Genomic DNA, 14417 nt, shown 5'->3' on the forward strand with positions numbered 1-14417 from the left:
AGGAGATAAGGAGAGATTTGCACAGCAAACATCATTAAGTATGGCAGAGGGTGAAACATCAGAGGAAGTATTTCCAACACGCACACATACATGCACACACACAGACACACACACAGATACACACAGATATACACACCACACGAGACACATACACACACTCACCCACAGACATTGGAACTGACCAACCTTGCCCACCTCAACATCCAAACGGGGAAACATTTTTAACTGTCCAAAATAGAATAGAACATAAAATTAACTGTGTAAAATACATGTCAATATCCTATTTGTTCTTTGACAGCATAAAACTGCATTTTTCATCAACTAGAAATGGAAACAGAGATCCACTGCAAGTTGCCTCACCAGGCGATATCTGCCAGCCCCTTCTCACTGTGCCTCCTTCCCCACCCAGGCCTCGTGTCCCCCCTTGCTGCCTCTCCATAGCCTCATCAGCCTTGGAGTGGGATGGGAGCTCAAAGACCTTTGTCCAGTGCCCTGCCCAGGGCAGGGAAACCTTAAGAAGTCCTGCACTGCTGACAGCTCTGACTGTTAGGGGGTGTTTATGTCCAGGCTAAACCTGATAGCCCATCACCTCTGCTTTCTACCCCTGAAAGATTAGTCAGGTCCAGTCCATCTTTTACATAGTAGCCCTTCAGCTGTTTGAGGATTGTGTGTCCCCACTCCTCACTCACTCTACCCCTGCCACCACCTGTTCTCCAGCCTGAACATCCCCAAAGCCTTACAAATTTTCATGTGTAATCTGAAATCCATTCCTCTCCCCGTCCCTACAGCTGTGCTCTGAACATACTCCGGATGTTTGTCGTGGTCTGTATTTGCGGCATGGGGTCCAGGATGGGACAGTTATAATGATGAGAATGATGACGGTGATGATGGTGGTGATGACATTGATGATGACGATGACAGTGGTGCTGATGTTTTTGATGATGATGATAGTGGTGGTGGTGATGATGATGACTAGTTAACATCTATTGAACGTCCTGGGCCTGACCCTATTCTGGGTGTTTTGCATGGATTGTTTAATTCTCAGAACAACTCTCATTATTCTCATTTTACAGATGAGGAGACTGTGAGGAGACTGAGGTAGATTAGGTAACTCCCTTAAGTTCATAGAGGTAGCTAGTGGCATAGGAGAAGGAAGGGACCACCACAGCCTAATTCTGGGGATGTATTTCTCCTGGCACAGCCTACATGCCCATCGCTATCTGACACTGAGCTCTCATCAACCTAAATCTTTCCACTTGCATTCCTGCTAAGTCACAACCCTCACCCCCCCACCCCACCTCCTCTGAGAACCTTACAAGGAGGCATGGACTGGGCAGAAATCACGCTGCCTTTTTGAACAAAGAGGAAACCAGGCCACAGAGAGGCTAAGTAACTTGCTCAAGGTCACACAGGGAGTGAGCCACATAGTTATTTAAGATGAAACGCAAGTGACGCAGGGGCCAGACAAAGCCTTACCTCCCAGAGACTCTCTCCCGCTTTATGTAACCTGCGTGATGTTTCTACAGAGGCTGAAAGGACACTGGGGCAGGCAGCGTAATCAGGTGTCTAACCCACGAGTGCACATGGCTAAAACCAATTATTCAAATGAGCTTCCCAGCCAGGTTCCTCAGAAAAGGCCAGATGGCTAGATGTCTACGGAGGCAGTTCCCCATCTCTGTCCCCGCAAGCAGCTGAATAGCCTTTCAAAGTTAGAGTTGATAGTGAGTTGATTTTAATAACTGATTCTACAGTGAAGACAGGCCTCTGAGGAGACAGTAAGCCAGAATTAGTGGCTGGGGAGTCTGGAGGAGCAAAACAATATGATAGAATCAAGAACTTTATCGTTCCCGGTCTTAGTTCCTAAACCGCTGCTGGAATAGGGTCAGTTCTCTATGTGCAATCCTTCCGGGGCTCCCCATTGACCATCAGAAGCAGCCTATCCTCTTTAGCCTGGTCTTCAAGGCGGACACAGCATCCAGGAAGCTCCTCCTCCTTCATCTCCCACTGTCCGCCTTGCCCTGTGCACAAACGCTCACTCGGCACACACTTCGTCCTGAGAATCCCCAGGGATCTGAGGTGGGCTTGGCCACGTGCTTGCCCTCAAGGAGGAGGCGCTGGTGAGATGACTCCTGAGAGGAGAGTGGAAGTTAGTTGGGTGAAGAGATGAGCAACACATTCTCTACCAAAGGAATAATAATGTTAAATAACAACAGTGATGATAACAATGCAAACATTAATGGAATTATACAAGCTGTCGGACCCTACTCTAATAGTTGTTTTTTTTGTTGTTTTGGTTTTTTACATCTTTATTGGAGTATAATTGCTTTACAATGGTGTGTTAGTTTCTGCTTTATAACAAAGTGAATCAGTTATACATATACATATATCCCCATATCTCCTCCCTCTTGCGTCTCCCTCACTCCCACCCTCCCTATCCCACCCCTCTAGGTGGTCACAAAGCACCGAGCTGATCTCCCTGTGCTATGTGGCTGCTTCCCACTAGCTATCTACCTTACGTTTGGTAGTGTATATATGTCCATGCCACTCTCTCACTTTGTCACAGCTTACCCTTCCCCCTCCCCATATCCTCAAGTCGATTCTCTAGTAGGTCTGTGTCTTTATTCCCGTCTTACCCCTAGGTTCTTCATGACATTTTTTTTTCTTAGATTCCGTATATATGTGTTAGCATACGGTATTTGTCTTTCTCTTTCTGACTTACTTCACTCTGTGTGACAGACTCTAGGTCCATCCACCTCATTACAAATAAATCAATTTTGTTTCTTTTTATGGCTGAGTAATATTCCATTGTATATATGTGCCACATCTTCTTTATCCATTCATCCGATGATGGACACTTAGGTTGTTTCCATCTCCGGGCTATTGTAAATAGAGCTGCAATGAACATTTTGGTACATGACTCTTTTTGAATTATGGTTTTCACAGGGTATATGCCCAGTAGTGGGATTGCTGGGTCATATGGTAGTTCTATTTGTAGTTTTTTAAGGAACCTCCATACTGTTCTCCATAGTGGCTGAACCAATTCACATTCCCACCAGCAGTGCTAGAGTGTTCCCTTTTCTCCACACCCTCTCCAGCATTTATTGCCTCTAGATTTTTTGATGATGGCCGTTCTGACCGGTGTGAGATGATATCTCATTGTAGTCTAATAGTTGTTAATGTATTATTCCCACTGGACATGTAGGGGTCATAACTCATCATGCTCTTTCTCCCACTCTCAGCCTACTTCCACCAATGTAGGAGGAGATACAGGGGTCAGAAAGATAGAGGTCAGAATATTAGCTTTATTATTGAAAAAAGCAGAATTTGCAAGGCATGGCTTATATCTGTGACCAAAATTGACCTCCTTATACGTCACCCCAAAATTCAACTTCCCCACCAGCCACAAGCTGAGTGGGAAGGAAGCTGCCTCCCAGAAGGCACACCAAGTGGAGGAGAGGAGGACAGAACGGACCCTCCCTGCAGGGTCACAGATCCAAACAAGCTGTGCCAGGAGGGCCAGGCCCAACAGTCTCTGCTCCTTGTATCAGGTTGACCCATCAGATAAGTTCCATCCCCTCCCTTGGGAAGAGGATGCGAGGGGATGGAGATGAAGAGCCATTCTCCTGATTCCTGGGGACTAAAAGTCCCCATTGGGATTGAAAGCAAAGGGGGGTTTCTCCCAACAACCCCATGAAACTATGAAGTAGGTTCTAATATTATCCTCAGTTTACAGACAAGGAAATTGAAGCGCATAGAGCAGTGAACTCACTTGCCCAAGGTCCCATGTGAGGGAGATCCAGGAGTTAAAACCAGAGAGCTGACTCGAAGCCCAAGTGCTCAGCCTCTGAGCCCTGCTGCCTGAACCCCGAGTGAACAGGAGCCCTGAGCCCACTACGGTGGTCTGGCGTGGCTAGTGCACATGGTCAGGACTGCAGCCTATGGTGTAGGTTCACACACTGCACAAAGGCTAAGAGAGCAGATGGAGGTGAAGAGCCTTGCCACTTGGAGGTGTTGCACCAGCCCGCAGAAGGGTGTGCCTTTTTGTAACTAGCTCATAGGACATACAATGTGCAAGCCTTGCATGGTGTACAGGTTGGGGGACATGATGCAAGAAGCTTAAGGAATAGTTGGGACTAGTTTGTGGAGGGCCCTGAGTGTCATACCAAGATGAAACCATAAGACCAGCTAACATGTGTATAGCGCTTATGTCAAGCAAGACGGTGTCCCCAGCATTTACACGGCTGATCTCATTTCATCCCTTTAACAACCCTCTGAGGTAGGCAGAATCCACATTTTGCAGATCAGGGCTGAGGCACAGAGAGGTTAAGCCACCAGCTAATCCACGGGCCCTCCAGGGTCTTACCCAGGCAGTGTGGCTCTGGAGTCCACACTCACAACCTACGCCGCTTCTCAGGCTCCGACCAGGTGGGCAAGGGTCTCGCCAGCGCCCAGATCTGTGAAGACCTAAAGGACTTGTCTTTCCCTTATGCTTCCTCTGCCTCTTTTCATTAAAGGAATGGAAATAGCCTTCCTAGCCCCAAGGGCCAGTACTGTACACTACTTTAGAAAACGTGCCCCCTTGGGCCTTTAAAATGGTTCTTTTTACTCTTTGTAAGTGTTCTTACAGAGAAAAAAATAATCCAGTAGTTCTGGAATGGACTTTCAACTCTATCCTTACATAGCTGTGTGACCTTGGCCTCACTTTCCCCATCTTTGAAATGGGGAGATTGGGTTTTATGGAATCTTGGGTCCTTCCATTTGGTGACTGGCTCTCAAAATCGCTTTAAGCCTCAGGGTGGAAATCCCCCCAAGCCCGGGTGTTTGTTGCTGACCAGCAGGAGCCGGAATGGAGGGGGCTGAATCCCGGAGCACACAATCTCCACGGGAAGGGAGAGGGCGCTCCAATGACAGTTCTCCTTGTCCACCAGGAATAAGCCCCAGGAGAAAGGGCCCCAGGGAGTCTAGTGGTAGAGATGACCCCTTCCCCAGGTGTGGTCTCATCACCCCCTTCCCCAATCCTACCACCTTGCCAGAAGGACCACCACGACAGGGTCAAGACCACCACTACAGGGTCAAGACCATGCTGATCCTTGGAGGTCGGAACCCTGAGTGCTCATCCTGGCTCTGCTATGAACCTTGGGCACGTCCAGGGCCTCCTCCCATGGACATGCAATTTGTGCACTGCACAAAGGCTCCTGGTCAGGGGGTCAAGGTGGGCTGCGACTCTGCTCCAGATCCCACGTCTGGCCAGAACAAGTGACATCATTTTGTACTTCACCCACCCAGAAGGGGCACCTGTTTCTAAATTGTCAGCCTGGTGCAGGGCGGCGGTGGGGGAGGGGGGCACCTTTTGTCAATTTGCATAAAGGTACCTTTTGTGCTAGGTCCTATTTGAGAGCCAGTTTCCCCATTTAAAAATTAAGGGTGTTGGGACTTCCCTGGTGGTGCAGTGGTTAAGAATCTGCCTGCCAATGCAGGGGACACGGGTTCGAGCCCTGGCCCTGGAAGATCCCACATGCCGCGGAGCAACTAAGCCCATGCGCCACAACTACTGAGCCTGTTTTCTAGAGCCTGAGAGCCACAACTACTGAAGCCCACCTGCCTAAAGCCCGTGTTCCGCAACAGGAGAAGCCACCGCAATGAGAAGCCCACACACCACAACGAAGAGTAGCCCCCGCTGCCAGAACTAGAAAAAGCCCGCACGCAACAACAAAGACCCAACGTAGCCAAAAATAAATAAATTTATTAAAAAAAAAAATTAAGGGTGTGGCATCCACCCCTCACCTCACATGAGTCCCTCTATCAGGCCCTGAGCTGACTCCCAGGGCTGCTAAGAGAGAATAGAGTGATGGTTAAGAGCATCGGCTTTAGAGCTGGGCACGCCAGGTTCAAGTCCTGCCTCTGTCCCTGGTCCTTGCTGAGCTAGGGGCAAATTACTTAACCTTTCTGTTTATTTCCATTTCTTCAGTTAACTGCGAGTTGGCTGTGTACCTGACACTGGGCTAACACTGAAGACTGGATGGCAAATGAAATTGATTTAGTCTCTGCCCTCCCAGTGCTTTTAGGTCTTTGAGCAAAACATGAATTTGTCCAAGGTCATAAAACTACGCAGTGGTCGATCTGGGACTCAAACCCAAATCCTTCTGAATTGGAACCTATGTAATTATTCATCCTCCTTCTCTGCCTCCACAGCCTGGGTCATATCCTTGCTGCGATCATCTAAGAAGGAATGTGAGGGAAATGCTTTAAATATCTCGGTGGTGGTGATGGGGAGGTGATTGTTATAATTATCCCTTGTGTGTGTGTTTGAGACAAAGGACACTGCCCGCTCCCCTCTGTCTCCACCACAGCAGAGCCCAGCCCACCTGCTAAGCATTTTGCAGGAGCTGTTGATGACAGCTTGTCTGGCATCCTGACACCGGCCAATCAATAGAGCTGAAAGGTGCCTCAGGCCAAGGGCAATTGAATCCCAACCTCTTAGTGGCATTAAATAAAGCAATATTTATTTTGCTTTTGGTGCAAATATACTTAATCCAATGCAGCTCATTGATAATGCTGAAAAACTGCTGCGTTTGAGGGACGATTGCATGTGTGCCCCATACATCTCCACTTGTCAACGCCACCCTTCCAGGAGCACACAGCCCTGCCGTGCTCAGGACAAGACTGACCTGGAGGCAGCAAACTGCCTTTTTCTCTACCCTTTAGAGGATATGAACAGGAAATCACAAGGAGGGGAGTTAAAATCATTGCTCTCATTCCAGTTGCCATTATTGCAACGGGAATGAGGCACAATGCCCTTCACAAGATGGAGCTATTTATTTGCCATTTAAATAATGTTCTCTGGAACCATGTATCCCTGCCATTGGGCAGAAGAGAAGGAGAGAAATACTGGAAGAGCAGACAGAGGAGTAGCCTAGCAACTGGATCACATAGCCTCCTTGATGGCTGGGGGGACCCCAAAGGGTCACTGGGTTCAGTAAGACCTGGGTTTGAATCCCAGCTCTATATTCTAGTAGCTGTCAAGTGACCTTCTCAAAGTCATATCTCTCTTGGATTTTATTTGCTCATTTATAAAATGGGGATAAATACTACCTACCTCACTTGGCTATTGTGAGAGTGTCTAGCATGTAACAAGTGCTTAAATACTTTTCAAAATATGTCTTCAAGTAATTATCTAAACCTTGTTTACAAACCTTCAGGGTATTTGTTCATGCACTTGTGCATCTATTCAATAATCTATTTATGCAATAGATATATTGAACCTTCTCAGCACCTCAGTCTATAGTAGGGAAGTTGGAGTGGAGGTAGGCAAGATGACACAGACATATTCCCTGGCCTCATTGGGCTCACCGTTTGGAAGAAGAAAGAAAAGATACTCAAGAGTATCTCCAACTCAAGAGGAAGAAGTTATATATAAACTTGACTTTCATAAATTTGGATTTTCTAGAATGGTCCTAATGTCAAATATTCAAGATTCTTGGTACCATAGATAGCCCCACTCATGTCAGAACATGGGTCCTGATTTTGAGCTCATGCAGAAATTTTACCTTGAAAATAAATAGCAGAATAGTGGAGGACCAAGGAGACACAGGCCCAGAGCAGAGACCCCAGATTTCATACTAAGGGACCCTAAAGTGGCAACCATAGGGGTGAGAGCCGGGCATCTGGAGGTCATCTTGTCCATTCCTCTGTCTTTAGGCAGCTGAAACCACTGAAGAGTAAGAACCTGCACCAGCAGTGCCTTCCCAGTGCCTATAGCCCAGGGAAGGACACAGCACAAAACACAAGCATAACACTGTTAGAAATACATAGAATTTCCAAGCTCTCTACTTCCCTCACTTCGCACATACCATGAACTCTGCCTGGCATGCTCTCTCATGTCTTGACTTTGGCAAACTCCCATCTTCTCTTCAAAGCTCTGAGCAATGTGAGAGCTCCTAGAGGCAAGGACTGGGTCTGATGCAAATCTCAAATGTTGGAAAATGCATGTAATTAATGTTAAGATATTGGTAACGCTTAACTATTTGGCATTTCTTTTAAAAACTGTATCAATTGTTTTTCTAGAATATTTTGTTCTCCTTGTATTTCAACTTCACTTTATTCAAAACGTATGCTTCCTCCAAGTCCCTAACATTGGAGGTAAAGTCCAATTATTGATGCTTTTGAATCACTTAATGAGAGAGCTGGAAGAGTCCTCCATGAATGAAGTATAACACCCTCGTTTTACAGAGAAGAGCATGGAACCCAGGGGAGGGAGGTGACTTTCCCAAGATGATATAGATATTAGAGGTGAGGCCTGTCCCCCAGCCCCTAGCCAGGGCTCCTGCAACTTTACTAAGACGTTTTCTTCAATAAATAGCACTCTTTCTACTGATAGACCGGTTGCCAATAGAAGCAGTCTTTAAAAATCATCTCAGAAAAACCCAGCACAGGTACTACTGATTTCAGAGTTCCGCAAATGCTTTAGCTTCTGAAGAGCTCCAGGATTCTTGGGGATTGAGCTGTCTTTGAATCACCAGCCATACTCTGCTTTCATCTGTAGGCTGGATCAAGGAGTGGATCTTTCAGGATCTCTCACCAATAACACTTTTCCTTCAGTTTCAAATCTCACTTTTTTGAATCAGAGAGGCTTCCTGGAAGCAGTATGGCCAGGTGTGAAGACCATGGAGCCCAGGGCCAGGACACCTGGATTCCAGTCTGGACCCTGTGGAGTACAGGTTAGGCGACCTTGGAGGAATGGCTTACCTTACCCTCTCTGGCCCTCAATGCTCCCACTTGAAAAACGCAATCCACCTGTGTGGCTGGATGGTTGTGAGAACCGTATCATATGAGATAGGAAAATGCTTGGGAAAGAATGAAATGTTCATTCAACAACTAAGTCTTTAACGTCTACTGTAGTCCAGGCTCTTTGTCAGGCACAGGAGTACAAACACAAATAAGACATCATCCTTGCACTTGAGGAATTCATGGTCCAGTGGGGAAGACAGACTCAATAATTACTCTATCTTGTGCTGTAGCCACTCCGATGTGGGAGCAGTGGATGCCAGGAGCAGAGGAAAAGCACCCATCCCACATTTGCGGAGAGGAAGTCAGCAAGCCTTCCTGGAGTAGAAGATATTTAGGTTTAGACAATTTCAACGATACCACAGTCACCACCACTGCCACTGCCATCACTGGCTACCATTTATTCAATATTCATTCTGTCTGAGGATTCTGCTGGGCCATTTACAGACACTAGTTCACGTATGCAATCCAGAAGGTCGAGGATGTTATCCTCATTTTACATATGATAAAACGGAAACCCAGAGGGGTTTTAAAAAAAGAAATTTTAAAAAGGTCACATAGCTGGTAAGGAGTACAGCCAAAACTTAAGCCTAACTGACTCCCAAAGCTTCTGGCCTTCCCAACGTAGCCTCATTGCTCTGTGTGACTCCGTGGGGAAAGACTGAGACTGATGGGTGAAGTCACCAGAAGACAAATTTCAGCTAAAGAGAAGGAAGACTTTCTTAACAGAGCTGTCCAAGAATTGGATAAGCTGCCTGGGGAGGTGGTGAGTACCAGGTCCTGGAGGTGTCATGGAACAGCCTGGTGACTCGGCCAAGAGTTTGTTGAGGACATTCTTGTTTGGAAGAGGGAGAGGTAGGTAAGCTAACCATCTCAAAGGATACAGTTTGTGATTAAGTCCTGTCATCAACGACAATGTTCCCTTCCAAATTTTTAGATGCTCAGTGCGGGCTGGAAGAGCTCTCTGGGAACAGCACCCAGACCAATGGTTTTGTCTCCTTGGTAACCAGCCATCGGGAAGTGGGCAATATAGGGGCCTGCTGGAATTTTCTATAAATTAGCCCACAGAGCCATATGGTTAGGGATGCTCTCAGTTAAAGAAACAGGAACTGACTCCGCCACTTAAGCAAAAATGGAATTTATAGGAAGGGGCTTACAGAACGAAGCAGAAGCTGGAAGACAAGACTTGGAAAACAACTAATTAACAGAGTAGCTCTGGAGGGCAGAAAAATTGGCTGTTGGCAGGAATAATCTATCTCTCTTCCACGGTAGCACTGCTGTATGACCCAGCTCCCAGCGTGGCATCACCTAGTCCAAATTTAAGTGCTGGACAGAAGTAGCTGTTGCCTGAGTCTGGGTTTCCTGCCGCTGCCCTGGACGCCAAGTCATTGGGCCCATCTCTCTTCTGGGGTAAGAGAAAAGGCACCGCCACCGTGTCATCATCTTTTAATGATGGAGGAGCGAACTCTCCCTAATGCTGCCCCATCTAATCACAGAGTTAGATGCTAGGAATTCCCCAAAGAAAATGGGCAAATGCCTACTACATTAAGAGGGAACAGAGCATGGATGTGAACTCAGATCTGCCTGATTTCCAGACTGGGGAGAAAGCCAGGAGGTCATCCCTGACCACTGCTGTCTGCTGCCCACTCCAGCCCCTGATGGACCACAGACCGATTAGTCTGTGCCACTTATATAGCATGTAGCACAAAACAATGATAAAGTACAAGGAAACAACAACATAACATTTTTGATCTGCTATTATGTGCCAGAACCTGTGCTAACTTAAGCTTGTCCTCACTTAATCCTCATAACATGGTCCTGGATTATAAATGTACGTAAGCCTGTGAGCAGATCTTCTTTCTCCTGTTAGACTATGTTTCTTGTGAGCACGGAATATCAGACTGCTTGTAAACCGATCCTGACATCACCCCTTCTCTCAAGCAAGTTGTTTATAACCCTCTGTGCTTCAGTTTCCACATCTGCAAAATGGGACTAATAATAGTACCTCCCTCATAAGGTTGACATAGATAAAGTATTTCACACTTAGTAAAGTACTTAATTCTTGGGACAAAGTAATGTCTGCTGACTGTGACCCCTTGACTGTGGTGATGATGCTGTTGTAACCTGCATATGACTGTTTCTGTCCCCACTCCGCCATCAGTGAGAAGCCAACACCAGCCCCCAATTCATCTAAGTATAGCAATGCAAAGACGAAACAGTGAACCTCCATGCCGGACATTCGAGGCCCTTACATTTCCCCTCCCACTCCCTTTACAGCTCACCATCACCACCTCTTCACTACATACATACATAGTACTCTGTGATTCAGTCAAATCAAATTGTCCACCATTCCCCCAATAGCCGGGGTGGCTTCACAGTTCCCTTTTTGCTTACACTTTTCCTTCTGCCCCCAACACCTGGAAAAATTCTATTCATTCAGCAAGACCCAACTCAAATGGTTTTTCCTCAGTGAAGCCTTTCCCTATGTGTCCCCACGAAACATCAGTTATTCTCCCACAGGGTTCCCAGCCAGCTTACTTTAAGTGATGGGGGAAATTATTATTATTTACTCCCCAGCAACACCCCAACCACCTTGAAGGAGGGGTCCTCGGTAGAATCCTTTATTTTTCTGAGTAAGATGAGCAGTGGGGATGTAAATGTAACAAGCTGAGAGGGGGTTGAGTTTTATTACTTAAGGAAATAGAGGGGTTGGGAAAATAAGTAGGGATGGGTAAAATAGTAAAATAAGATGGGATGGAAGGGATAGAAAAGAAAAGGGGGACAATTTGGGCCAAGAAAGGGGGAACAATTTGGCAAAAAGTTCATCAGTTTTGAATCTGGTTAAAAATCTGTGAAGAGCAGAATTTTATCCTATAGGTGATGGAGAATCATAGATGAATCTTTTTTTTTTTTTTTTTTTTTTTTTTTTTGCGGTACACGGACCTCTCACTGTTGTGGCCTCTCCCGTTGCGGAGCACAGGCTCCGGACGCACAGGCTCAGCGGCCATGGCTCACAGGCCCAGCCGCTCCGCGGCATGTGGGATCCTCCCGGACCGGGGCACGAACCCGTGTCCCCTGCATCGGCAGGCGGACTCTCAACCACTGCGCCACCAGGGAAGCCCCCATAGCTGAATCTTGATCAAGAAGGCAAGATTGTCAGATCTGTGTGGGAGACATTCTGGGGACAGGAAGAGGATGGATGCGGTGGTTTGAGTTGTGCGCAAGAACAGGGTTTCTGGAGTTGTCCCTCAGCCTGGGCTGGCCTGGAGAAAGCCTACAGTGTGCAAAGGCCCAGCAGAGGGAAGCGGGGGCCCAGAGACCTGGGGGTGGTGCATCTTTCCAAGGACAAGCAAGGCTTTGAGTCGATCTGGAGGAAAAAAGGAAGAGGGATAGGAGGAGACCAGAGGTCACGGTCCCACTTGCCCTGGTGAAGTAATTAATGTGCCCATGGGAAATTGTGGAGAAGGTGGGAAGGGTAGCCCTCACTGAGCAGGTGACCTGTGAGCAAAGACTGGCACTAAGTGAGAACGAATCACTCGGCTACCTGGAGGAAGAGGCTTCCAGGCAGAGGGGACAGCCTGTACGAGAGCCCCTGGGCTGGAAGCACTCAGTTTGTTGGAGGAACAGTAAGAGGCCAGAACCTGGCACAGAAGAAGCAGGAGTGACCATGTTAGGAGCTGAAGTGAGAGAAGATAACGGGTGGACCACATGGGCACTTGTAGCTGGTGGTAAGGGCTTTGGTTCTTACTCTGCATCTGGCAGAGAACCATTTGAGCAGAGAAGGGACACCATCAGACATGTTTTAATAGGATCACCCTGGGTGTTGTGTGGAAAAGGGGGAGGGTATGTAGGGTGAGAGGTGGGGTAGGATGATGCAAGGGTGGAAACAAGACCAGGTAAGAGATTATTACAGTACTCCGGACCTTGGTCCAAGCTCAAGGTGATAGCCGTGGAGGTGATAAAAAGTGCTGGGTTCTGAGTATATTTTGAAGGTAGACACAATGGATTGGCTGTGGGTGTGAGACAGAGAGGAACAGTGGGGAAAGCGATGGTTTAGGCCTGAGCCTTCCTTCTGGCCCTGTATTGGAGGTGCGCATGCGTCTGTGGTCTCATGGACACTGAAGTGAGACTGCTCCGCAGAAATATGTTTGAACCTCTCCGTGACTCAGTTTCTTCTTCCGTAAAGGAGGAATTATAATAATAGTGACCTCATAGGGTTGTTGAAAGTGCCTGAATTAACACGTGTTAAATGCTCAGCACTGTCTCTGGCAAAAAACAAACAAACAAACACGTGCTAGGTAAGTGACATAATGACTGCTCCTGTACTGACTCTGACTCTGGGTACTGCCTAGGTGCTCTCTGATGGGGTTCGACCTCAACCGTCACTGGCTGGATCCCTCTCCATGGGCCCACCCCACCCTGCATGGGGTGAAACAGCTCATCATTCAGATGTACAACGACCCAGTGAGTACCTGAACCCCCTCTGCAGCTGCTGGTCTTATGGCTTGATCTGGGAAAGGGCAGTGTTGTACTGGGAAAGCCCACTAGGACCTGCAAAGTAGGAATTCAGGGCCAAAACCCGGGAGGGACTAGGCCTGCTGGTCTCTTCTCTGACTTGGACAAGTGCCTCCCCACCCCTCATGAATACTGGCTTCAGCTGTGGAGATCTCGTGGGGTGGAGGAAGTATATCAGAGCACATTTATCAGGGCTCTTGGGTTACACGCGAAAGAAATACAACTTGAACCAGTTTACACAGAATAGAGAAGTTTTTAGAAGAGTCCCAGAGCCTCCTATACAGTTGAAGACTGTAGCCTGGCCTCCTGCATCTCTAGGGAGCTTGTGTCGACTGTCACATCCAGTGGTCCCCCCACTAGAGAGTGACTCACTCTCATATTCTAGTTCCAGTTCCAGGAGGGACTGGAGTTCCTCTGGGCAGGAACTGGAGGACACGGCCACCTCTGGGCAGGGCAACTGTGGCCCAAGAGGCAAGGATATGTAAGGACAGGACAGCCTCGCTGGAATCATGTAGTTGACCTTGGGGTGTGTGATGGTAGTGATGAATCTGCTCCTTGAGAAGAGGGCCTGCTATTCCAGAAAGAAGGGGAATGGGGATGTCCACACTGAGTTTGCTCACAGGGATATGACTTTGTGAGAAATAGGAGAAGACATTGGGGTTTCATAGCTTAGAGAAGAAAGGAGGCCGACCACCATCATTCTGTCTGAAGAGTTGTGAAGGAGGATAGTCAGACATCTTCCAGGGGGAGGCCAAAGCAAGAGGTAAGGTCGATAGAGAAATAAAACTCCTTAACCATTAGAGCTGCCTGAGGATGGAGGGGGTGTGTGACCTGTGAACTTGGCCTTACTAAAAGTGTTCAACTTGAAGCTAAATGACACTGGCAAAAATAGTGCATGGAGGAGACTCAATTGTTTGGAAGACATTATAGTGCGACTACGTCTGAGTGAGTCTCTTCCAACATTGATTGTAAGGTCGGATCTTAACAGACGGCACCGCAAAACAGAGGAAAGCTTCAAGTGAGCTTCATGAGGGAGCGCTCCCGGGCGAGGTTCACTGGTCCGAGAGAAAGGGGCCAGAGAAGTCGCCCCTGGGTGAGGGTCGGGCAAGATTTTATAG

At 47.5% G+C, this 14417-nt stretch overlaps 1 protein-coding gene across 2 annotated transcripts in view; it reads left to right on the plus strand.

Annotated features, from left to right (window-relative positions):
• Nucleotides 1–14417, plus strand: part of LOC115860494 (AGBL carboxypeptidase 4) — a 1403751-nt gene that overhangs the window by 1271304 nt on the left and 118030 nt on the right. For both annotated transcript variants that reach the window (XM_060305765.1, XM_060305756.1), the window contains exon 9: nucleotides 13137–13248. In XM_060305765.1, coding sequence (XP_060161748.1) covers nucleotides 13137–13248 — 112 coding nt within the window. The remainder of the gene's footprint in view (nucleotides 1–13136; nucleotides 13249–14417) is intronic.

The sequence above is a fragment of the Globicephala melas genome, chromosome 1 (assembly GCF_963455315.2).
Source record: "Globicephala melas chromosome 1, mGloMel1.2, whole genome shotgun sequence".
Taxonomy (NCBI): domain Eukaryota; kingdom Metazoa; phylum Chordata; class Mammalia; order Artiodactyla; family Delphinidae; genus Globicephala; species Globicephala melas.